At 42.0% G+C, this 23,638-nt stretch overlaps 1 protein-coding gene across 1 annotated transcript in view; it reads right to left on the bottom strand.

Annotated features, from left to right (window-relative positions):
• The window catches only part of LOC137323013 (ferroxidase HEPHL1-like), a 97,227-nt gene that overhangs the window by 7,672 nt on the left and 65,917 nt on the right, over window positions 1–23,638 (bottom strand). Inside the window, exons 11-18 of the mRNA XM_067986349.1 lie at window positions 17,449–17,661; window positions 16,643–16,850; window positions 11,724–11,863; window positions 9,972–10,112; window positions 8,104–8,210; window positions 6,761–6,983; window positions 6,523–6,662; window positions 4,384–4,546 (exon numbers count right to left, since the gene is read on the bottom strand). Coding sequence (XP_067842450.1) covers window positions 4,384–4,546; window positions 6,523–6,662; window positions 6,761–6,983; window positions 8,104–8,210; window positions 9,972–10,112; window positions 11,724–11,863; window positions 16,643–16,850; window positions 17,449–17,661 — 1,335 coding nt within the window. The remainder of the gene's footprint in view (window positions 1–4,383; window positions 4,547–6,522; window positions 6,663–6,760; window positions 6,984–8,103; window positions 8,211–9,971; window positions 10,113–11,723; window positions 11,864–16,642; window positions 16,851–17,448; window positions 17,662–23,638) is intronic.

Below are 23,638 nucleotides of genomic sequence, written 5' to 3'. Positions count from 1 at the left end.
CCACATTATTCTTGTGGAGCCGAGAGGAGCAATCCTGCTTCTCCTGGCCCCACAAAAATAATTTTTCACTTACCTTTTTGGGGCCTCTTCCTGTTCACCACCCAATATATAAAAACATAAGAAATAGGAGCAGGGGTAGGCTACATGGCCCCTCGAGCCTGCTCTGCCATTCAATAAGATCATGCTGATCTTCAACCTCAACTCTGCTTTCCTGCCCGATCCCCATATCCCTTGATTCCCCTAGAGTCCAGAAATCTGTCTATCTCAGCCTTGAATATATTCAATGGCTCAGCATCCACAGCCCTCTGGGTTAGAGAATTCCAAAGATTCACAACCATCTGAGTGAAGAAATTTCTCCTCATCTCAGTCTTAAATAGCCGACCTCTTATCCTGCAACTATGCCCCATAGTTCTAGACTCTCCAGCCATGGGGAACAACCTCTCAGCATCTACCCTGTCAAGCCCCCTCAGAATCTTACATGTTTCAAATAGATCTCCTCTCATTCTTCTAAACTCCAGAGAGTATAGGCCCATTCTACTCAACTTCACCTCATAGGACAATCCTCTCATCTCATACTGCCTCTAAGGCAAGTATATTCCTTCCTTAGATAAAGAGACCAAAACCGTAGACAGTACTCCAGGTGAGGTCTCACCAATGCCCTGTACAATTGTAGTAAGACTGCCTTACTCTTGTACTCCAACCCCCTTGCAATAAAGGCCAACATTCCATTTGCTTTTCTAATTGCTTGCTGTACCTCCATGCTTATTTTTTGTGTTTCTTGTACGAGGACACCCAAGTCTCTCTGCACACCAATATTTAATAGTTTCTCACCATTTAAAAAATATTCTGTTTTACTATTCTTCCTACCAAAGTGAATAACCTCACATTTCCCCACATTATACTCCATCTACCATCTTCTTGCCCACTCACTTAATCTGCCTATATCCCTTTGCAGACTCTGTGTCCTCCTCACAGTTTACTTTCCCACCTAGCTTTGTATCGTCAGCAAACTTGGATACATAATACTCGGTCCCTTCATCTAAGTCATTAATATAGATTGTAAATACCTGAGGCCCAAGCATCAATCCTTGCGGTACCCCACTAGTTACAGCCTGCCAACCTGAGAATGATCCCTTCATCCCTACTCTCTGTTTTCTGTCCTTTAACCATTCCTCTATCCATGCTAATATATTACCCCCAAACACCATGAGCCCTTACCTTGTGTAATAACCCTTTATGTGGCACATTATCGAATGCCTTTTGAAAATCCAAATATACTACATCCACTGGTTCCCCTTTATCTACCCTGCCAGTTACATCCTCAAAAAACTCTAAGAAATTTGTCAAACACGATTTCCCTTTCATAAAACCATGCTAATCTGCCTAATCATAATGTGATTTTCTATGTGCCCTGTCACCACTTCCTTATTAATGGATTCCAGCATTTTCCCGAGGACCGATGTCAGGCTAATTGGCCCGTAGTTCCCTATTTTCTCTCTCCTTCCCTTCTTGAAAACTGGGATAACATTTGCTACCTTCCAGTCCACTGGGACCGTTCCAGAATCTAGAGAATTTTGGAAGATCGTAACCAATGCATCCACTATCTCTGCAGCCATCTCTTTTAGAACCGTAGGATGTAGACCATCAGGTCCAGGGGATTTGTCGGCTTTTAGTCCGATTAGTTTGTCCAGTACTTTTTCTCTAGTGATATTAATTGTTTTAAGTTCCTCACTCTCATTTACCCCTTGGTTCCCCACTATTTCTGGTATGCTTTTTGTATCTTCTACTGTGAAGACAGATACAAAATATTTGTTTAATGTCTCTGCCATTTCCTGATTCCCAATTATAATTTCTCCTGTTTCAGCCTCTAAGGGACAAACATTTACTTTTGCTACTCTCTTCATTTTAACATACTTGTAGAAGCTCTTACAATCTGTTTTTATATTTCTTGCTAGTTTACTTTCATATTCTATTTTCTCTCATCATCAATTTTTCGGCCGTCCTTTGCTAGTTTCTAAAACTCTCCCAATCCTCAGACTTACTGCTCTTCTTGGCAACATTATAGGCCTCTTCTTTTAATCTAATACTATCCTTAACTTCTTTAGTTAGCCACGGGTGGATCACTTTTCCCATAGAGTTTTTATTTCCCAATGGAATGTATATTTGTTGAGAATATTGAAATATTTCTTTAATACAACTGAGCGGAGTGTGCACGATGTACCCTTTGCTCAGTTGTCCCTTGAAATTGCATCAGGGCCCTATGCACATCATAGGACCCCGATTTGCATAGAGTAATGAGGCTCTCACCAGATTCAGGGATGCATATGGGCCACCCAGTGGAAGGCCCTAGGAAATATGATGGAGTGGGAACATGGCGGTAAATTCACCACAGTAATTTAAATTCCACTTCCTCCCTGTTTCTGCTGGGCAGGTGGAGTTAAGTTTGGCCCTATGAAAGGGGATAGTGTGAATTTAGGAAGAAGTGGTTAAATTTATAAAGTTGTCCATCTCTTACTCCAGCCAACTGTCATACAGATACTTCTATCAGCTTTCTGAGACTGGCATCTCAGGCATGAGAATGGAGGCAACTGTAATCCTACACTATGTACAAGTATAATGCTTAAGTTAGGTGTTGCCCTGCTGTATTAAAGCAGCAAGCAAGGGAAGGCATCCCTTATCTTGAAATATTGTAATGGATCTAGTCATATATAAATCTGTATGAAGTGGCTGTTCAAGTCATATTTTGCATATTAAAAGGCAATGCACTTAAAAACAAATGTTTTGCCTTTCACTACTGTTAACACTGAAGTGGGTGTTGACTTTTGCTTCCTATTCTTAAAAAGAAACCAACCCATTGCAACAAAACATTTTTGTTAAGGAGGCATAACAACTGAATGCAGCCAGAGACAACCACAAGACCTCATGTCTCATACATGTGACTGGTAGTTGCTGGTTTTAAAATATTGTACTGAGAAATCAACAAACAACTCAGGTTTTCCATAACCTAATGCATGCTCCATCAACCTCGTGTTAGTGAGTGATAATTGTGTACTTGAATTTCTACCTACAATGAAGTTCCAGGTAATGCAATGTGTAGGGAAGAATTCCACAGGCAAAGGTTCACACACCACTACTTTCACCACTAATATTCTCAGCAATTAAGGACTAGCCATTGCTAAGTTTTCCTTTCCCTCACATGTTTTAGATAAAGGCTATCTACTGAAGATCACTTGGTTTTACTTAATACACGGTAGCTTGGCAGCTCCACTGTTTGATACAGTTACTAACCTTCATTTTGCAGTGTGTGTATAATGGGCTATTCATCTGCTTCTGATCTAGCACATTAAAAATATATAGGATTCCCAGGAGGGAAAAAATAGCTGTGATGTTAGAAAAGTTTGGTTTTAGACAATAGTCAACGTCAGAAAAATAATTTTTAAAACAGTTCTTTGTTAGAATAGTTTTGAAGAATGATCAGAATATGTAAAGTATAAAAAACTGGTCTTTGTAACCCACAATGGATGGGAGGAACCCAACCAATTAATAAAATAGTTTTAGTGCAAGAGATCAGTTCCCCTTTAAACTAATGAAGGATGGAGAACTGGGAGTCATAGCATATTGTAAAACTGTTTAACCATATTTATGACCTAGGTTTAAGCCAAAGCCAAGCATCCATCCAAATCTGTAGTTGGTATAAATCTACAATTCAGCAATCTCAGATGGATACAATGAACTGAGAAAGGAAGGAAGGAAATGTGCATTAATGTCATACTTTGTTACGTCTTTCAGAAACATTTCAAAGCACTTGACTCACAAATTATTTTGAAGTGCAGAACTCACTGTTAAGTGGGCAAATGTGGTAGCCACTTTGCACAAAGCCAGATTCTATAAACAATGAGCTAAATGACTAGGTAACATATTTTTGGTAGTATTGGTTGAGGGAGGAATTTCAATCAGGACAAGAGAAGACCCTCCTGTTCTTCAAATAGAATCTTTAATATCCACCTGAACAGGCAGAAGGGGCCTCAGTTTAATATTTTATCCTTTACACTGGTCCTACCTCCATCAACACTGCACTGGCATGTCAAACTAGTTTATCTGTTCAAGTCCTGGAGTGGGGTATGAAACCACAATCTTCTAACTCAGAGGTGAGATTGCTAACAAGCTGTTAAGTGGAAATGCCATGAAGATTCTGGAAGGAGTATTTCTTCTAAGTGAAGGTTTGGTGCATATTTGTCACAAAAATGCATATTCATTTGATCTGGCCCAAACCTGGATCGTCACTGGCAGCAACATACTTCCAACAATATATTCCCCGACAGTCATGTCAAATTCAAATAAGGACAAAATGGTTTGTTTGCAATCTAATAGTCATCAGTTTACCTGTGAGATTCAGGATAGTATAAACAGTTTCCATGCCAGCATGAATATGATCAGTTACATGACAATGCAACAGCCAAGTTCCAGGGTTTGATGCAACCATTTCTATTGTCTGGAATGTTCCAGGGAAGAGATCATATACATCTGCTCTATGATCATTGTTCATCTAGAAGAATACAACACAAAATGTTCAATATTACCCTATAAAAAAGGAACTGAGGAGTTGCCTGATTTGTGCTCCCGAAGGGTGAAACTCCACACCAGGAATGTACTTGTTAAATTTGCTCTGTACAGCATATTAATAAGATGCATACTTTGAAACCTCATCACACGGAATGAGTACCTACTCACTATTTATCTAACAACAGCCTTTAAGATCTGCTTACGTTGGTTGTCACTGGAGAACTCTCCATCATCATCAGTGGTCTGCTTAAGGCAGGTTCGGGTTCAATTCTCCATTCTCCAGACCACTTTGTCTTGTGCTTCTCTCTTCAATTCTCCACACAATTTCCCATTTTTCAGATGGTCCAGAAGCATCCTTCTTTTCCTCCCTCTTGGTCTTTTTTCTTCCATCTGTACTTCTATCACCTCTTTCAACATGCCTTTTCTGATAACATCAATCAAACCAAGTTCTTCTTATTTCATTGTCAACATCTCCTCATTACTTACCTTATCTATCCACTTTACTTTTTCTATGCATCTCCAAATCGACATCTCAAACCTCTCTAGAAACCTGACCTCCACTTCTCCCACATCCTCCGACCTCCCATTCAAGCTAGCACATATCGCTACCTCCCCAAGTTCATGCTGGCATTCTCACTCCCCACTCCCTCTCAGTTAATGCTGTCACTCTCTTTCCTCACCCATCCCATGACTGTCAAAAAAGTATGTGAGTTAGGATTTCCAAGACGCAAATGTCTATGTTTCATAAAGCAATTTATTAGAGGGAAACACACAGACTTTTCATATCATTTAAATTAATTTTTACTCTGTCAATTTAAGGATCTATTCGTACAAATGTAGTGAGAATTTATGGAGTGAAATTAATGGTGACAATGTGTGAAGCAACCCAAAGTCAACTCAACAACAGGTTAAAGTTAAAAGTTAAAGATTATCTACATCTGCACTTCTCAGCCAACAATTTTCCACCCATCAAAATTAATTCGTGGAAAAGATAAGCTGACGAGCACAGAAATATTCCTCGCCAAACTTTGTTTTGTTTCAAAAATGAACGGAATACACGTTGTGAATGGAGTGAGGGTCATGAAAAAATCAAAATCACTCCTGTCACAAAGGTTTTAATTAAAGATAAAGGTATACCTCTTCCAAGCCATTGGCTGAAACCACTGACTGAACATAAAGAGTACAAACAAGTTAATGGACTCAATTTTAAAACTGAGCCGGGAAGGTCAAATTGAGATTGGGAAACCCATTAATACGGGTTTTCCGGACGTCCTTACGATTTTGACAGAGTTGCGGGGTGGGGGGAGGAGGATCGGGGTCGGGGATTGGGGGTCAGGTGTCTGCGATCGTTGGGGGGGGGGGGGGTTGGTGCAGGTAGGTTTATTGGGCCTGGGGGAAGCACTCCCGCTTCTCCAGGCCCGCAAGCTGTGCTTTTCCAGGCACCTACCTGTTAGTCTCGGGCCTTCTCACCTCCATTCATGAGGCATAAAACAGAAGGCCCGGGAATCCCCGGCCCCCGGGGTTGAAATTGGGAAGTACAGAAAAATGAAGGCCTGAAGCCTCCTTGAAAGGATTTAAGGCCCAACCCGCCTCCTGGGAATGGGTTAGTCGCCTGCTCCTCTTCCCGCCCTGGTGAAAACTGGAAATGGGCAGGTCTGAAATGGTGGCAATTTTCAATGCCCCCCGCCCCCAACCCACCTGTTTTTCACTTTGAAAATTGAGCCCAATATCTGACTACAGTACAGTAGACAGTTGTGCTGTGGATATTGCTTTCTGGTAAAAAGATACCAAATTATAGCTTCACATCAAACCACTTTGAACTGCCAGTTAATATTCTCAGTGCATAAGCTCCAAAACTATAACCTACTATACTACTTAACAAGTGGTTGATGCACAGGCGATTGCAGATAAAATAAGATTTTATAATATTCCAGAAATGTATTACTTAAAGTTGCTTACCCTATAGATAAAACTCTGGGCATGGAAATGAACAGTGTGCATGTCCACTTCATTTCCCATACCCAGCAAATACCAGTCAACCTTCTCTCCTTTAACCATCGTCAGTCCATGAAGATTTCCATAGATCTTCCCATTAATTGCTGAAATAAAAATAATTTAAAAATCTAGTAAGCTAACTTTGTAAAATAATACTTGGCTCCACTAGTTTTGGGAATCTACAATTAGTATGCATCCATACCATGGATTTTATTGCTTTCTGCAAATTCATCAGTTTTCTTGAACTCAGTAGGGTCCACATGAAGATAAGTGATGATATTGTTATTCAAGTACCAGGATTCATTTTCATCATATACCAGGAACAATAAAGCAAATTCTCGATCAACATCTTTCCTCATGCCATTCCGGTTGAGTATTCCCTTACGGCAGGTTATCAGAGGGCCAACCAAACCACTGTACAGATCCTGAAATGAAAAGATAAATAGATTGTACAAGTTTTCTTTTTAATTGCATACTGTTTTACAATGCATTATACATAATTAAGTAATCACATATACTAAACAGCTAACTTTGGATGATGAAATAATAAGGTGATGGAGCTAGTTGTACTGTACATTTCCACAAGCAACAGTGCAATCACTGTGGATTCAACTTGGATTGGGTTTAACACATATTCTAAGCCCTTCTCAAGGGGATAGTCTCATTCTGCTTCAGCTCTGTCCTGACTGCAGTCCTATGAACAGCCTGGGAAATTCTAAAATTTAATTTTTAAACTTTTGAATGTTAGCAAAGAGCTGAATGTCTTGTCAGCTCTTTGCTATCATTTAAATTTTAAACACTATTTGGATGCTGGTGAGCACAGCTCTGTGAATTTGTGTAAGCAAAACTCTGCTTTGTCTGACCAGAAAGCGATGGGATTATAACTCAGCACTCAAACCAGTTATAATAGCTCTATTACATTGCAGTTTAACAAAGGGAGTGACAGAGCTCCTGCAGTGTCAAAACTGCTGCAGTGTTAGCTAGGGAAATGCACAGATGTAAAAACAGTAAAAAAAAAGAATGGACACTGGCAATTTCAAAAATGCATTTGAACCTTTAATAAAAGCTAAAAACTATGAAATATAGGCCTTGAAATAATACTATGGAATACTAATATATGATTGCTTAATGCATTAGTCTAAAATTCCTCTTCCCACTATTTTAATGGATTTGTTAAACTGTTTAGAATAAATGATTTAATGCCTCCACTAAAATAAGGGAAAAAGGCATTTTACACAAACACACTAAGCATTCATAATCGGAGTATCCCAATGCATAGGGCCCTTGTGTTATTTGGTATTGTAGACAAGAAAATAAATACCATCACAATCCAATAGAGGGACAACAGGAAGCATTCAAAAAGGACAACACACAATCTGAGAAAAGTCCAATGCCTGGATATGCAAATTGAAAGTGACAAAAAAACACGTTATGAACAAAAACCTTCAGAATCCAAAAACACATTATTAATGAATTTCTAATGTTTCCGAAAACCTATTCCTCTGTACTAGTTCATAACGTGTAGCCATTTTAATTGAATGCTACCTTCACAAATGTTACTGCAGAATAATAAATCCAGGTGATGCAATTTGAGTCTCCACTACCAGGGCCCGATCTTTCTGGAACATTCCATCTGTAGGTCTTGACCTGACCTAGAATAATAACAAGATACACTCAATTGAAATGAGTACACAATGGTAAAACAAAAATGCACACGGAAAAAGATGGAGACTGCTTTACAGAAGATAAAATGGTTTCAAGTACAGATTCCCTGCATTGATTGCATTTTATGGTTCAAGGTATAAGGCAGTGAAAAGCAAGCCTCCCCAAAATTAAGGGTTCAAACACCAAGATATACCAGTAAAAATTAGTAACTTACGGTACAAGAAGGAAAGCAGAACACTTTCACCCAAATGGTAATAGAGTTGTAGCATAATGTGGCATGGAAATTCATTGAAGCAACAACATAACTGGGTTAAAAAGACAATTGGGTGTGTTTGTGGAGAGAAAGGAGCGATACAGATGTGGTGGGTTTGATCTATGAAAAAGGAACATACTTTCTTGGGCCTAATGGCCTTTTCTTGTTCCTAAAATATGTTATATTCTAAATAATGGGCAAAATTCAATCCCAATCATGTTTTGAGAACATCACTACAGTCTATATACAGACACTACTGTGAATGATCTGGTAAATCACTAATACATTTTGTAGTCATCTACCATTCAATCAACTTTTAAGACTTGATTGCCTCAAAAGCCACCACTTAGCAGAAAATACATAAAATGATAAAACATCATGCTCATTCCTTCCACAGATCATTATGTTTTTGAACTAGGCTCTGACCTACTGAGAGCAATACCATGGGACATCCACAAGAACAGCATGAAAAAAGCTACACACATTTGAAGTATGCACAGGATTTTTTAAGAACAGAACTTTGTTTGACAGAACAGAATTGCAGTCTCATTTCAAGCTAGTTAAATTTGCAAGCTGGGTAACTGGATTCAGGGGGGACAGTCAAGCTCGAATAAAGCAAGCTTAATAGGATGTGGGATGATCAGAAATTCAATATGGACAAATGTAAGGTACTGCACAATGGAAGTAAAAACATGATGCATGTATATTCCAAAGGAGAAGATGAAAGAGACATATAAAAGTGTTAGTTGACCATCACTCAGAATGACTACATGGTGTGAGGCGGCAATAAACAAAGCAAAAAAAGTGCTGGGTTACATTGATAAATCAATTGATTTGACATCCCCATAATTCGTGCTGGAGCTGTACAGTGCATTGATCAACTTGAAGCTTTTAAAAATGCCAATACGCTACATAGCACATAATGTGAACGAAAATTACTAAAGAATTACTAAAAATTTCAGACCCAACTCAACCTTGACCTGACAATTATTCAAAACAGTACTAACCAGAAAGATGAAACAAATATCTTCACTAACAATGATGGGAGATATTTTAAGCTAAGAAATTTGTACTTGGTCCTAGTGGGGGGTTAAAAGTCTTTTGTGTGCTACAATTTAAATAAAATAATTTGCACATTAATCTGATAGAAACACATTAGCTAGTGCATTAAAATGGTGCAGAGAGGAACTTCGAGCTCTTGGGGAGAACACCAATATCATTAAGAGAATACAACTGTTATTTTATATTTTAACAGTTTCCTTGGAATTGCATGTTACAAACTGACAGACCTCTCCACCCCCAAAAAACGAATTGAGTTTGGTAATCGTATTTTTTTTTAAAAGAGAAAAGGAAGAAAAGGTTGATAGAACTCCTGTTGACATTTGCCAAGCTTAGAATGTACAATGCAAGCAGTTACTTCTAGATAAGCAATTTTGAAGGAAATAAATTTTAAACTGAAGTTTGTGAATTAACAGAATTATGCTGCATTACTTACCTGGCATAGTAACTGGTACTTTGAGATGTTTACCACTGTCTACCTCTTCAGCACCATGTGGGTGTATAGAGTAAGGCCTGGAAGCTAAGTTCTTAAATATAACTATGATAATGTCACCAACCTCTGCTCGGATGACTGGACCTAAGTACATGAGATCATACAAAACAGATTTGTTACATGTAACCAGACAACTGAAAGCACAGTTCACAAGGGAGACTTTTCAGTAAGCTAAAATCCAAACCCACTACCAAATGAATCTTGCTATCATGGTTCTACTTTGGCAACAACTCAGTCACTTGGTGATATGTAGTTTTTCTCAACAGCCATCAAAGCTCCCATTTGGACATCAATTTGGTGCTTCTTCACTGAGCCATTTCCCTACCTTGGCTGAAATCACTTCATACATATCCTGACAGTGAAAAAATATTTCACTGAAAACAAATCTGACAACCTTCCTACTGTTTATGACCAATGTGCTTCCCCTTGATGCTAACTGTTGTTTGTTGTTTCAATCCTAGCCTCAGTCTTGTCCTACAGTGGCAAATAGTTCTGAAGTGATTTTCTGATGATTTGCAACAGGGGCCTTTGGTCAATGCAGTTTGGTTGTGGGCCTTTTCCCCTTTATGAAGAAAGTAGAGAGAGAATGAAAGCTCTCTGACATTTTATGGAAAGCAATCCAGGTTTCAGAAGGCACTTTTGAAAACAGGAGCAAGAATGGGATGGGCAATAAATGCTGGCTTTGCCAGCGACATCACATCCCATAAATGAATTTTAAAAAAACAAGGTATTTACCAGATGAATCCACCACTGATTCACTACTTGTCTGGCTGTGAGTAAAGGAGTACAGGAGAAGGAGGGATGTGTGAAGAATATTGTGGTACCACCTGCACTTTTCTGGTAAGTTGTAGATGGTGTTCAGCACAATGGTGATAAGGTGGCTGCAACTGGGATACATGCTTATTACAATGCATTGTGAAAAGATATGACTGCCTTCTGTTATCTTGGCTGCCCTGGAGAAGTTAGTTACCTTCTTTCAATATTGTGTTGCTGTGCAGGGCTTGCTGGAGGTAGGACCTCCTTTCATTTAGCCTGAATCATGCCCTTCAGGGGCCTGTTTCCCATGGGGCCAAAAGGCTGGGTCTTCCTTTGCTAGATCACAACTACGCCTCAACTTAAATGTCTTTCAGGGCTTGATGCTGCAACCAGTTTAATGCTGCAACCAGTTTAATGCTGCAGAGGCACTGGACTTTGCTCTCTCCCAGAGGTGGTCGCTTTATAGGAGCCCACTCTAAATACTTAAAGATAGTTCACGAAGGAAAACTGCACTGGTTCTTGAGGGTGTAACACTGTCGGACAGAAGTGCAATTATGTCCCTATTTCAGCAATGAAGTGGCCCAGGAGTAAAATCCAGGCCTGAGTGTCAGCAGGGCTTCTGACCACCATTTTTAATGAGGCATCTGTCTGTATGTGGAAATTGGGTAGCCACCAGCCTAAATCAATTAATTTCAGTTTGTTACAATAGATGTGTAGGTTAAATCAGATTTAATTTTACATGTAGATACTGCAACAATAAAGTAGGAAGTATTTAGGCTCCAAAAATATATCTTCATTTGAAATCTATGAGATGAGAAGAATGTTGCAATATCCAGATTAATGATTATCAGAAAGCACCCTTGGATTGTCATCCAAAAGACTGCACACTGCCACATCCAGGAACAGTTAATACAAGTGAATTTGCTTTTTATGCAGTACCCAGTATTTCCAAATGTTGTTCTTCTGGTAACCTTATTTTCTGCGTGGTAAATGTTCCATCTGTAAACTCCCTGTAAAGAACCTTTTTGTACTTTGACCCGATTTTACCTTCCCCTGTACCAACAAACACATGGCCATAACTGAAAAAACAAAAAAGTTGAAATTAGCCAATCTCTTTTTGGTTACGTTCAAAATTTCATCTACTGCAGAGTTTTTTCTTGAGAAAGCTAAAAATGCATTTTCAAAGTTACTTCATAAAAACTTAATACTTAGAACAGTATTAAGTAAACAATCTTTCATAAATTATGCAACTTTGTAGAGCCAGAAGAATATTCTACACCACTAAGAAAAGTTTATAAATGCAGAAGTTTCTGTATACATTTAGGTTTATATTTAGGGTTGAAATGATCAGAAACATTACATGCAAACATAAGGACAACATCCAGGTCTACCTCTCAAGCACAACCCCCAACTCCATGACCACCACTGTCAGACTGCTTGTCTGATATTAAGTCAGTAAGTGAGCCAGAACTTGCTCCTACTTGATATAGCAAAACCAAAGTTAACATCTCCAACACTGTTGAAATTCCAACTACCAACCCACATAAATTCCAACTCATCCAAAACTGCAACCCGCATTCTATTCCTCAAACTAAGTTCTGCTCACTCATCACTCCTGTCCTCATCAACCTTCAGTGGCTCACCATTTCTCCAAAGCAACAAATCTAAAATGTTCTCTCTCATTTAAAAGTTCTTCTGTGGCCTCCACCCATTTTACCTCTGCAAGCTCTTGCAGCCCTATTCCCAAGTCCATGCCATCTAGTCTTCCAATGTTGGGTTCCTACACACATCCTGCTCCCTATGCTCCATTCATTGGAAGAAAAGCCTTCAAGTATCTTCAACCCACAATGTGAAATTCTCTCCTATGCTCCTCCATTTTGCTGCCTCCCCCACCTTCAAAAGCCTACTCGAAACTTATCTTTTCAACCAATCCTTTGGTCAATTCCCTTAGCTCTTCTTCTACTGTTCAATGTCTGTTTCTTCTCTGTGAAGCACCTGGAGACATTCAGTATATTAAAAGTTGCTATACAATTGCTAATTGTTGTAGACAATATTTGCTGATGAAGAAGTTTACTGTTCAATCTTGAGCGTTAATCAATCAGATCAGTTCACTAACATAAAAATAGCTGCAAAGTTGTGGAATTTAGCAAACAGCCATTATCCAGGCCATGATAAGAAAGTCTATCCAGACTGATTAAAAAAAAATGATAAATCCATTACAAAAGTGGTCAAATAATTTTTCACACATCATATGTCATTTTAGTTTAAAAATGAGCTTGTAGTCCAACTGCATAACATATGCAATTTTTAAAAAATGAAAACTGACCTCAGTGATGTTTGTCTGCAACGTGCACAATCTTACACTGGAAAATGGATGGCAAAACCCACATGTGCATCAACGCCAACAACAAAATGCATTTATATAGAATCTTCAATGTAGTAAAATGTCCCAAGACGCTTTACAGAGATGTTATCAGACAAAAATAAACACCAGAACAAAGAAGGAAATATTAGGAGAGATGACCAAAAACTTAGTCATAGAGGTGAATTAAAAGGAGGGTCTTAAAGGCAGAGAGGGGGTGGAGAGATGGAAGGGAATTCCAGAGTGTGGGGCCAAGGCAGCTGAAGGCACAGCCATCAATGGTGAGGCAGAGAGAAGGATATTGTACAAGCGGCCAAAGTTAAAGAGAGAGTTCAGTGAGGGTGGGGGATCTAGGGCAGCAGGTGGTTACAGAGATAGGGAGGGGTGAAGCCATTTAAACACAAGGATAAGAATTTTAAATTTGAAAAATTGCAGGTTTGGGATCCGATCTAGGTCAGTGAGGATAGAGGCAATATTTAGCAGGACTTGGTGTGGAATAGAATATGGCTAGCAAAGTTTTGGATGAATTGAAGTTTATGGAGGCAGGATGGGAGGCCGTCCAGGAGAGCATTGGAATAGTCAAGTCTGGACATGACAAAGGCATGGATGAAGGTTTCAGCAGCAGATGGAATGAGGTAGGGGAAGAGGCAGGCGATGACACATGGAAGTAGGTGGGCTTTATGATGGAGAGGAAATGGGGTTGGAAGCTCGGCTCGGGGTAGAAAACGACACTGAGGTTGCCAACATCCTGGTTCAGCATGAGACAGTGGCTGGGGAGGGGAATGGAATCAGTGGCAAGGATATGGAGTTTGTGGTGGGGGTCAAAGACGGTGGCTTCAGTCTTCCTAATGTTTAGCTGGAGGAAATTGCAGCTCAGCCAAAATTGGACAAGCAGTCTGACAACACAGGCAGTGGAGAGGTCGAAAGAGTTAGCAAAGTAGGAGGGCTGGGTGTTGTCAGCGTACATGTGAAAGCTGACCCTATGTCCATGGATGATGTCACCAAGGGATAACATGTAGGTGAGGAAGAAGAAGGAGGCAAGTATAAATCCTTGGGGGACTCCAGAGCTAATGGTGCAGCGGTGGGAAGAAAAGCCATTGCTTGAGGTGTTCTGGCTATGATCAAATACGTAAGAGTTGAACCAAGCGAGGGCAGTCCCACTTAAGTGGATTACAGAGGCGAGGTGATGGAGAAGGATGGTGTGGTTGACCATGTCAAAGGCTGCAGAGAGGTTGAGGGGGGATAATGCATCACAGTCAGAGAGGGTGTCATTTGTGACTTTGATTAGGGTCATTTTGGTGTTGCAGCAGGGACAGAAACTTAATTGGAGAGATTCAAACAGGGAATTGCAGGAAAGATGGGAATGGATTTGGGAAGCAACAACACATTCAAGGACAGAAAGGGAGGTTGGAGATGGAGTGGTAGGTTACAAGGGCAGAGGGGTTAACAGTGGTTTCGTTAACAAAGTGGGTGATGACGGCAGTTTTGAAAGGGAAGGGGACAGTAACTGTGGAGAGGAAATCACTTGCAATGTCAGCTAGCATGGGGGTGAGGAAGGGAAATTGGGTAGTTAACAGTTTAGTGGGAATGGAATCAAAGAATCAGGAGGTGGGTTTCATGGACAAGATGAGCTCAGAGAGGGCATGAGTGGAGATGGGAAAGAAACTAGAGAAAGACATGGATTCAATCTAGGGTGGGGTGGGGGGGAATCTGGGAGTAAGATTGGCTTGTTGGTCAAGGGGAAGTGGGGACAAAGCAGCCAAACAGTTGATCTCAATCTGGGTAAGCTCCTTGTTGTTGGAGGTGAGGGTGAAGGGGGTAGGGGATAGGGGTTTAAGGAGATGGTTGGTAGTGGAGAAAAGAAGCTGGGGGTTCTCTTTGCACACCAAGACGGTCTGGAGATGTGGGTGGTTTTGGCAGAGGAGAGCAAGGCCTGATAATGCTTGATATAGTCCAGCCAGATCTGGTGATGTATGGTTAAACCAGTTGTCCGCCAGATACGCTCAAGACTGCGTCTCTTGGAATTGAGGGACTATTCCAGGGAAATGACCAGGGTGAGTGAGAATGAAAGTTTTACTGGGGACAAGAGCATCAAAACGTAGAAGGGAGGGAGTAGTGCTGAGTAAATTGACAGCTGCAAAAGTACTATAGTGAATGGAAAGTCAAAGGCTGGGTAGTTGGTAGCTTGAAAGTATGTCTGTAATTGACTTAGTGGAGGATTTTTTCCAGAGCCTAATGCAGTAGGTAATGGGGATTGAAGCGTCTCTGGAAGAGAGATGTGCATGGTCAAGGATACAAGGAAGTGGTCAGAAATGGCCTTCTCTGTGATTTAGACCATGGAAGATGGCACAGACAAGGGGGTGGCTGTGAATATAGATAGGAGAGTTAATATGGAGGGAGAGGTTTTCAGAAAACAAGAGGTCAGTGAACTCAGAGGAGAGGGCAAGGAGAGAAGCAATGGAGATGAAAATCACCGAGGATCATGAATTGCTCAATGCAGAGGCTGAGGGAGGAAAAACAACAAGGATTTTAAAGGAGAGGCAAGAGCTGTGAGGTGCTCAAAAGAGGAGTAGGGGTAGGACCATGGGTTGACTTGATAAGGGCTAAACTATATCATAGTGGTTTGGGCAGGGCAGGTGGTGGAAAGTATAGACAAGCTGGGAAGCTTCTGTAAGGGGCATGGTGTCACCACTCGAGTCAAGTTTCAGTCAAAGCCAAGATGTCAATGCAATCATCCATAGTAAAGTTGTAGATAGTAAGGGCCTTGTTCACAGATATTCTAGAGAGAAAAGTGGAGGGGTGTGGTGATTATTGATCTGCTGGCAGAATCCAAAGGGGTAGAAGTCAGTGGGGTGAGTGGGAAAGGAAGGAGGCTGTTAAGGTGATTTCCCCCCCACCACCTCCCCCAGCAGGCCCGCTCAGCAGGAATGTGGGCAACAGAGGAGGATGGGGCAGTTGGGGTTGCTGCTTGTAAGCAGGCAGCAATGGGCACTTTAGAGAATGTTGAGAGGCACAGCGGGTAGCTGTGGATTTATTCCAGCCTGTGATGGTGGCAAGAGAGTAGGATGGGTTGGCATAGGGTATACAGGGGGAGCAAAGTACCCGAGAGAGAAGAACTAGGTGACAGGAAGGTCAGGAGACAGGATAGAAGAACCTGAGACAGGCCGGGAGAAAAATATGAGAAATAGAAGTAATGGGCTTGGGTCCGGAGTGGCAGCCAAAATAGGCACATGCTCATACACATATACAAAACTATGTCACCTTTTAAAAAAAAAGACTAGGAAGAGTTTGCATTCTAAGTAGATTTTACAAATAGGCCTATTCCTGCTGGATAATTTATAAATTATCAAATTTATAAAATCTACTTTGATATAAAAAAACAAGTTGTTGGGAAGAATCATTCCACTGTTTCAGCAGAAGTGGACTGTAACATTTCACAGCACATTTGAGTTTCTCTATTTTTTAATGAAATAAATGAATGAAAGACTAGTACCACCTTTCTTCTTTAGTTGCATTGAATCTTTCTAGCTCCCAGCTCCTGTCAGGAGAATAGTCCCATTCCATCTCCACTGCGGCAATGTAGTATGTTCGGATTGTCCCATACACCTGGTCTGGAGTACTTTTATTGCAGTTTCTAACATGATACATTTGTTTCATTCCACCCATATAATGATCAGCTGTTCGGCAGATGACCTTAAACGTACCTGAATTAAAATATTTAATTCAAATTTTAAACAAGTTTAACTGTAATGAACTTTGAAAAGTATCGTCTTATTAAGCGTCAAATCTACAATTGGGACTTTGAAGCTGTGATTCTGGTCCACTTCCCTATTCCCTCAGCACTGGTTGAATTCTCAAAATATCCATTCTGCTGAACACAATTTTGACTCAAAAGCAGCCAAACTTTCAGATATATTATCTTACGATGTGCTTTGGTTCCAGTCCTAATAAAGTTTTAGATTTGAGGTTACCTTATATAAAAGTTTGTATACAAGGCCACCAAAGAATCATAGAAGTTTACAACAACTACTTGCATTTACATAGCGCCTTTAACATAGTTACATGTACATGTACACAGTATATAAGGAGGCCATTCGGCCCATCATGTCTGTGATGGATCTTTGCTAGAGAAATCCCAAACTAATCTCACTGCCCTGCTCTCTCCCCATAGGGCTGGATTTTCCTAATTTTCCCTTTAAGTGTTAAGTTAAAATGCACAAGCAGCAGGATCATCAGTGGTTTTAACATTATGATTAGCAATGGAGGTGGGAGGATGGAGGAGGGAGAGGGAAGGACTCTTACCAACATCATCTGGCTGCATGAAGGCTGTGGCAGAAGTATGAGGAAACAAATTTAATACATCACGGGTGGTCCCCCTCAGGTCGATTGTGTTGCCTTGAAAGTAAACTCCATGCATGTCGATTTCAGTGCCAATTCCAATCAAATGCCATGAAACATTGTCACCCTTGCACATCTCCAGTCCGGGCAGGTTACCAAACATGTAACCATTAATGGCTGGAAAATGAACATTATAATTGTATTATTAGACAGTAAAGAGTTCCATGATATTTACTACTTTAAACATTTACCATCATAAACCACGTAGATACTGGATTGTAGTGGTTGGTGGGTTAATGTAATGTGCCAGAGTAAAAGGAGGTATGTTCATGGCCATAAGTATTTATGATCCAAAGCCATGGCATCAGAGAGACACAGAAAGGGGCCTTTAGGTCCTCTCAGGAAAGGAGAACTCATTCGCCACTAGAAACAAGCATTACACAAAGATTTGGTATTTCCTAAAAATCACCTGTGAAGTACATTACATTTCCTGAACATTTATTTTCAATAATGTAACCTAGGCTCTAAGCTTTTTTCACTAATTTTTTTAAGAGGAGTTTTTAAATAGGAGTCTGAGTAGATGATGCTAAACTTGCCCAAGCAATTCAGAGCAGCAATCAACAAAGCCAATAGAATGTTGAACCATATAGCCATATCAGGAGAATACAAGTCTGAGGAAGTCATGATCAAACTCTACAATGTTCTGGTCAGACCATACATTGAGTATTGCAGATAAGAGTAACGAGGCTGATACCCAGTGTCAGGGGTCTGAGTTATGAGGAAAGATTGGAGAAATTTTGGCTGTTCAGCCTGGAAAGGAGGCATCTGAGAGATGATCTTATAGGAGGTATATAAGATTATTGACAGAATCAAAAAGGTGGATCTGGAATATTACTTTATATAAATTGCAAGAGTAGAACAAGGGGACATAGGTTTAAACTAGTAAAACATAATTTAAGAACAATCAAGAAACATTTAAGAAACAATTGGATGTTGCTATGGGGGTACTTTAGCATCTTTCTGGATAGATTGAATTTAGATGGGCTGAATAGCCTCCCTATCCTCTTGTGATATTGTTTAATATTTCTCTACCTCTCACTATTCATTTTACAAGTTGAATCCACGTTAAAAAAAGTGGGAGCTGATTGGATGAACATTGACTCCAAGGCTTTTTTTTCAGCAAATCGAGTAACATGCCTGGGTCAGTTTCTAATACATTTCAAAGCATGAAACAGAGAAACACTATTGCAGAATAAGTTATCTCATCTGGGGTGCTTGCAGCCCGATTGTTCTCAAACAATATAACAGCCTCCAGTTGCACCAGAAAGGTTAATGTGCAGTTCAGGAAAAAAAAAAGAAAATAGCATAAGGAAAATAGTTCACTAACTTTATTGGGACAACATAGGAGTACACTTGCTTTTGAGAATACATGGGGTAAATATGTCAAGGCTCCACTCCCAGTGTGGAGTCTCGCTTGATAGGAGCACAAATCAGTGCTAAGGTGTGGACATCCAGTCAAAAGTTAAAATTCTCCCATCTGTGCTCCCATTGAGTGAGACTCAGCACCAGGAATGGAGCCTCAGAAAATCTACTCTACAAATCACTGTGGGTTAAAAAGTATTAGGGACATAGGAAGATAGGATCAGTAGTAGGCCATATAGTCCTTTGAGCCTGTTACACCATTCAATGAGATCATGGGCTCGATAATACCAGGGCTGCGGGTTCGCGGCGGGGGGGGCTATTGGGCGCGTGGGTAACGCGCCCAGTGAAATTAGTCTGCCCCACGCGCGATCGCAGCCTAATTGTATCCACTTACCTGGTCTTCCGGGTTCAGCACTGCTGATCTGCGTGTCGGGCGGACTGCGCATGCTCAGTAAGATTTGTCAGCTGGAGGAGCTCTATTTAAAGGGGCATTCCTCCACTGACAGATGCTGCAACAAATTGAAAAAATTACAGCATGGAGCAGCCAGGGGGAAGGCTGCTCCCAGTTTAATGATGCCTCACTTCAAGTCTTATTGGATGGGGTGAGGAGGAGGGGGAGGACAGAGATCTTCCCCCCGGCGGGCGGGAGGAAGCGGCCTGCCTCTGCCACCAGGAAGGCCTGGCTCGAGGTGGCAGAGGAGGTCATCTGCACCACCAACATATCACCCACCTGCATACAGTGCAGGAGGCGCTTCAATGACCTAAGTAGGTCAGCCAAAGTGAGTACACTTACTCATTCCCCTACACTCGATCTGCCACATCAGCCTCCCCACCCCACATCTCCTTCTGCACTGCCAACACTACTCTGTCACGTCATCCCTCATACCCACTCAAAGCTCATCCTCATCTTACCTGCACTTACTCACCTCGCCAGTACTCATCCCGCCATTACCACTCAACCCAATCCTCATACAATCTCATGGCTCTATCTCATACTCACCCTCTCGTGCATCTCTTTCACAGTCAGCCTCACTCAACCTGCCACTACCTGTGCTGCAGCCACAGGGCATGCATCACATATGTGCAGTAGGCAGCGTAAGGCAAACGTGTCGTGAGCATGAAGGGGATGCACAAGGGTGTTTGAGGATTTGTCATGGGTGTTACTTATATTGAATTTCTGACCAACTCACATTACATATTATATTGGCACCACTACTGCCACGTCTTTGCAAATCTTGTCTGGTTTGTGCAATAATGCCCTTTCCTGAGGATCACAATGAAGACCCACAACTGATGACACCCATTGTGTCACTGCAGAGTGGTGTAGGTGTATTTGCAGGGCTCTTTTGTGCAGACGTCGGCGATGTCCCCGGTGGCACCCTGGAAGGATGCGGAGGAGAAGTTGTTGAGGGCAGTGGTGACTTTGACAACGACAGGTAAGAAGATGGTGCTCGGGCCAGCCGGGAGCAGCTCGGCATGAAGGAGGCTGCAGATGTCCACGACTACATGTCGAGTGACTCTGAGCCTCCGTGTGCACTGCTGCTCAGAGAGGTCCAGGAAGCTGAGCCTCGATCTGTGGACCCTGTGGCGAGGGTAGTGCCCCCTGTGACGCATCTCTCTCTGCGGTTGCCCTCCCTCCTGCTGTGCAGGTGGATGTGTCACAGCACTCTGTTGTGGAGCTCCACGTGTCAGAGGTGGACGGCGTGGCCGGCGAGGCTGGTGATGCTGTTCGCCCTCCGAGGAGGTCATGACTGCAGCTACGGCGGCCCCCATCCGGAAGATGTATATCTGAGGGGGTCCGCAAGGTAGGTACATGTCTCTGGACCCCGGGGTAAGTGTGCAAGTTGGTGAATTTTCTTGTCAGGAGGAGGGTGGTGGAGGCCAAACTTTGTCCCAAGTGACAGAGTGGCCTCCTGCAATGAGTGAGGGTCTCCCCCCCCCCCACCCACCTGTCAAATGGACCTTTGCAGCTGCCACAGGCTGACAGCTGCAACACGTCCATTTCAACTGGGAGTGTTTCCTCCAGTATGGGAAACAGTCCCAGTTGTTTGTAAAATCCCACCCCTCCTCACATAATCCCTTAATCAGGTCTGTTAATGGCCTGAAATACCTAGATAAATATTGTCAAGTGGCATCCCGCTGGCTTTAATTGCCTGCGGGATTCCCACCTGCGGGGGCTGCGTGCGCACGCCGGCGCGTCTGTGGGGAACCCGGAAGTGGGCGGGTTGGAGCCGGGCTCCGGACCCGCTCCGGGATTCCCCAATTTTCGGAGCCCCCCCGCCAGGAACGCACCCGATAGCAGGTGCTAAAATGAAGCCCCATGACTGATCTGTGACCTAACTCCATATGCCCGACTTAACCAAAGGTATTAAGGGATATGGGGCCAACAAAAGTTTATCAATCTCAGATTTAAAAATAACAATTAGAATCATAGAAAGGTTACAGCATGGAAGGAGGCCATTTGACCCATCAAGTCCGTACCGGCTCTATGCAAGAGCAATCCAGCTAGTCCCACTCCCCTGTCCTTTCCACCGAGCCCTGCAAATTTTTTCCTTTCAAGTACTTATCCAGTTCCCTTTTGAAGGCCATGATTGAATCTGCCTCCACCACCCCCTCAGGCAGTGCATTCCGGATCCTAACCACTCGAGTCACCTTTGGTTCTTTTGCCAATCACCTTAAATTTATGTCCTCTGGTTCTTTACCCTTCCGTCAATGAGAACAGTTTCTCTCTATCTACTCTGTCTAGACCCTTCATGATTTTGAATATCTCTATCAAATCTCCTCGCATCCATCTCTGTACGAAAGTTCCCCAGCTCCTCTAGTCTATCCATGTGAGTAAGGTCCCCCATTCCTGAATCATTCTAGCAAATCTCTTCTGCACCCTCTCTGAGGCCTTCACATTTTTCCTGAAGTGCGGTGCCCAGAACTGGACACAATACTCTAGTTGTGGCCAAACCAGTGCTTTATAAAGGTTCATCATGACTTCCATATTTTTGTACTCTATACCTCTATTTATAAAGCCCAGGATCCCGTATGCTTTTTTAACCGCTTTCTCAACCTGCCCTGCCACCTTCAATGATTTATGCACATATATCCCCAGATCTCTCTCTTCCTGCACCCCTTTGAGAGTTGTGCCCTCTAGTTTATATTGCATCTCCTCGTTCTTCCTACCGAAATGTATCACTTCGCATTTTTCTGTGTTAAATTTCATCTGCCACATGTCCGCCCATGCCACCAGCCTGTCTATATCCTCTTGAAGTCTATCACTATCTTCCTCACTGTTTACTACCCTTCCAAGTTTTGTGTCATCTGCAAATTTTGAAATTGTGTCCTCTACACCCAAGTCCAAGTCATTAATATATATGAAGAAAAGCAGTGGTCCCAGCACTGACCCCTGCGGACCACCACTGAACCCTCCCTCCAATCCAAAAAACAACCGCTCACCACTACTCTCCGTTTCCTGTCCCTTAGCCAATTCTGTATCCATGTTGCTATGGCCCCCTTTATTCCATGGGCCGCAATCTTGATGATAAGCCTACCGTGCGGCACTTTATCTAACGCCTTTTGAAAGTCCATATACACCACATCAACTGCATTGCCCTCATCTACCCTCTCTGTTACCTCATCAAAAAACTCTATCAGGTTAGTTAAACACAATTTGCCTTTAACAAATCCATGCTGGCTTTCCCTAATCAATCCACCCTCGTCCAAGTGACTGTTAATTCTGTCCCGGATTATCATTTCTAAAAGTTTCCCCACCACTGAGGTTAAACTGACTGGCCTATAGTTGCTGGGTTTAACCATACTCCCTTTTTTGAACAAGGGGGTAACGTCTGCAATTCTCCAGTCCTCTGGCACCACCCCCATATCTACGGATGTTTGGAAGATTATGGCCAGTACCTCCGCAATTTCCACCCGTACTTCCCTCAGCAACCTAGGATGCATCCCATCCAGACTGTGACTTATCTACTTTAACTGCAGCTAGTCTTTCAAGTACCTCCTCTTTATCAATTTTTAGCCCATCCAGTATCTCAACTATATCTTCCTTTACTGAGACTCTGGCAGCATCTTCTTCCTTGGTAAAGACAGATGCGAAGTATTCATTTAGTACCTCGGCCATCCCCTCTGTCTCCATGAATAGATCTCCTTTATGGTCCCTAATCAGCCCCATCCCTCCTCTGACTAACCTTTTACTGTTTACATGCCTGTAGAAAAGTTTTGGATTCCCTTTTATGTTGGCAGCCAGTCTACATACTATCTCTTTGCCCCTCTTATTTCCTTTTTCACTTCCCCTCTGAACTTTCTATATTCTGCCTGGTTCTCACTTGTGTTATCAACCTGACATCTGTCATACGCTCCTTTTTTCCATTTCATCTTACTCACTATCTCTTTTGTCATCCAGGGAGCTCTGGCTTTATTTGCCCGACCTTTCTGCCTCGTGGGAATGTGCCTAGACTGTACCCGAACCATCTCCTCCTTAAAGGCCGCCCACTGCTCAATTACAGTTTTGCCTACCAATCTTTGATTCGAATTTACGTGGGCCAGACCAATTGAGCTAGCATCAGCTGCTGTTTGCAGAAGAGAGTTCCAAACTTCTACCACCCTTTGCGGGTAGAAGTGTTTCCTAACTTCACTCCTGGAAGTCCTCGCTCTAATTTTTAGGCTATGTCCCATAGTCCTAGATTCCCCAACCAGCGGAAATAGTTTCTCTCTAACTACCATATCAGTACTC

Source organism: Heptranchias perlo, chromosome 6, assembly GCF_035084215.1.
Source record: "Heptranchias perlo isolate sHepPer1 chromosome 6, sHepPer1.hap1, whole genome shotgun sequence".
Lineage (NCBI taxonomy): Eukaryota > Metazoa > Chordata > Chondrichthyes > Hexanchiformes > Hexanchidae > Heptranchias > Heptranchias perlo.
The sequence above is the reverse complement of the archived record's forward strand: the minus strand, read 5'-3'. Positions and strand labels throughout refer to the sequence as shown.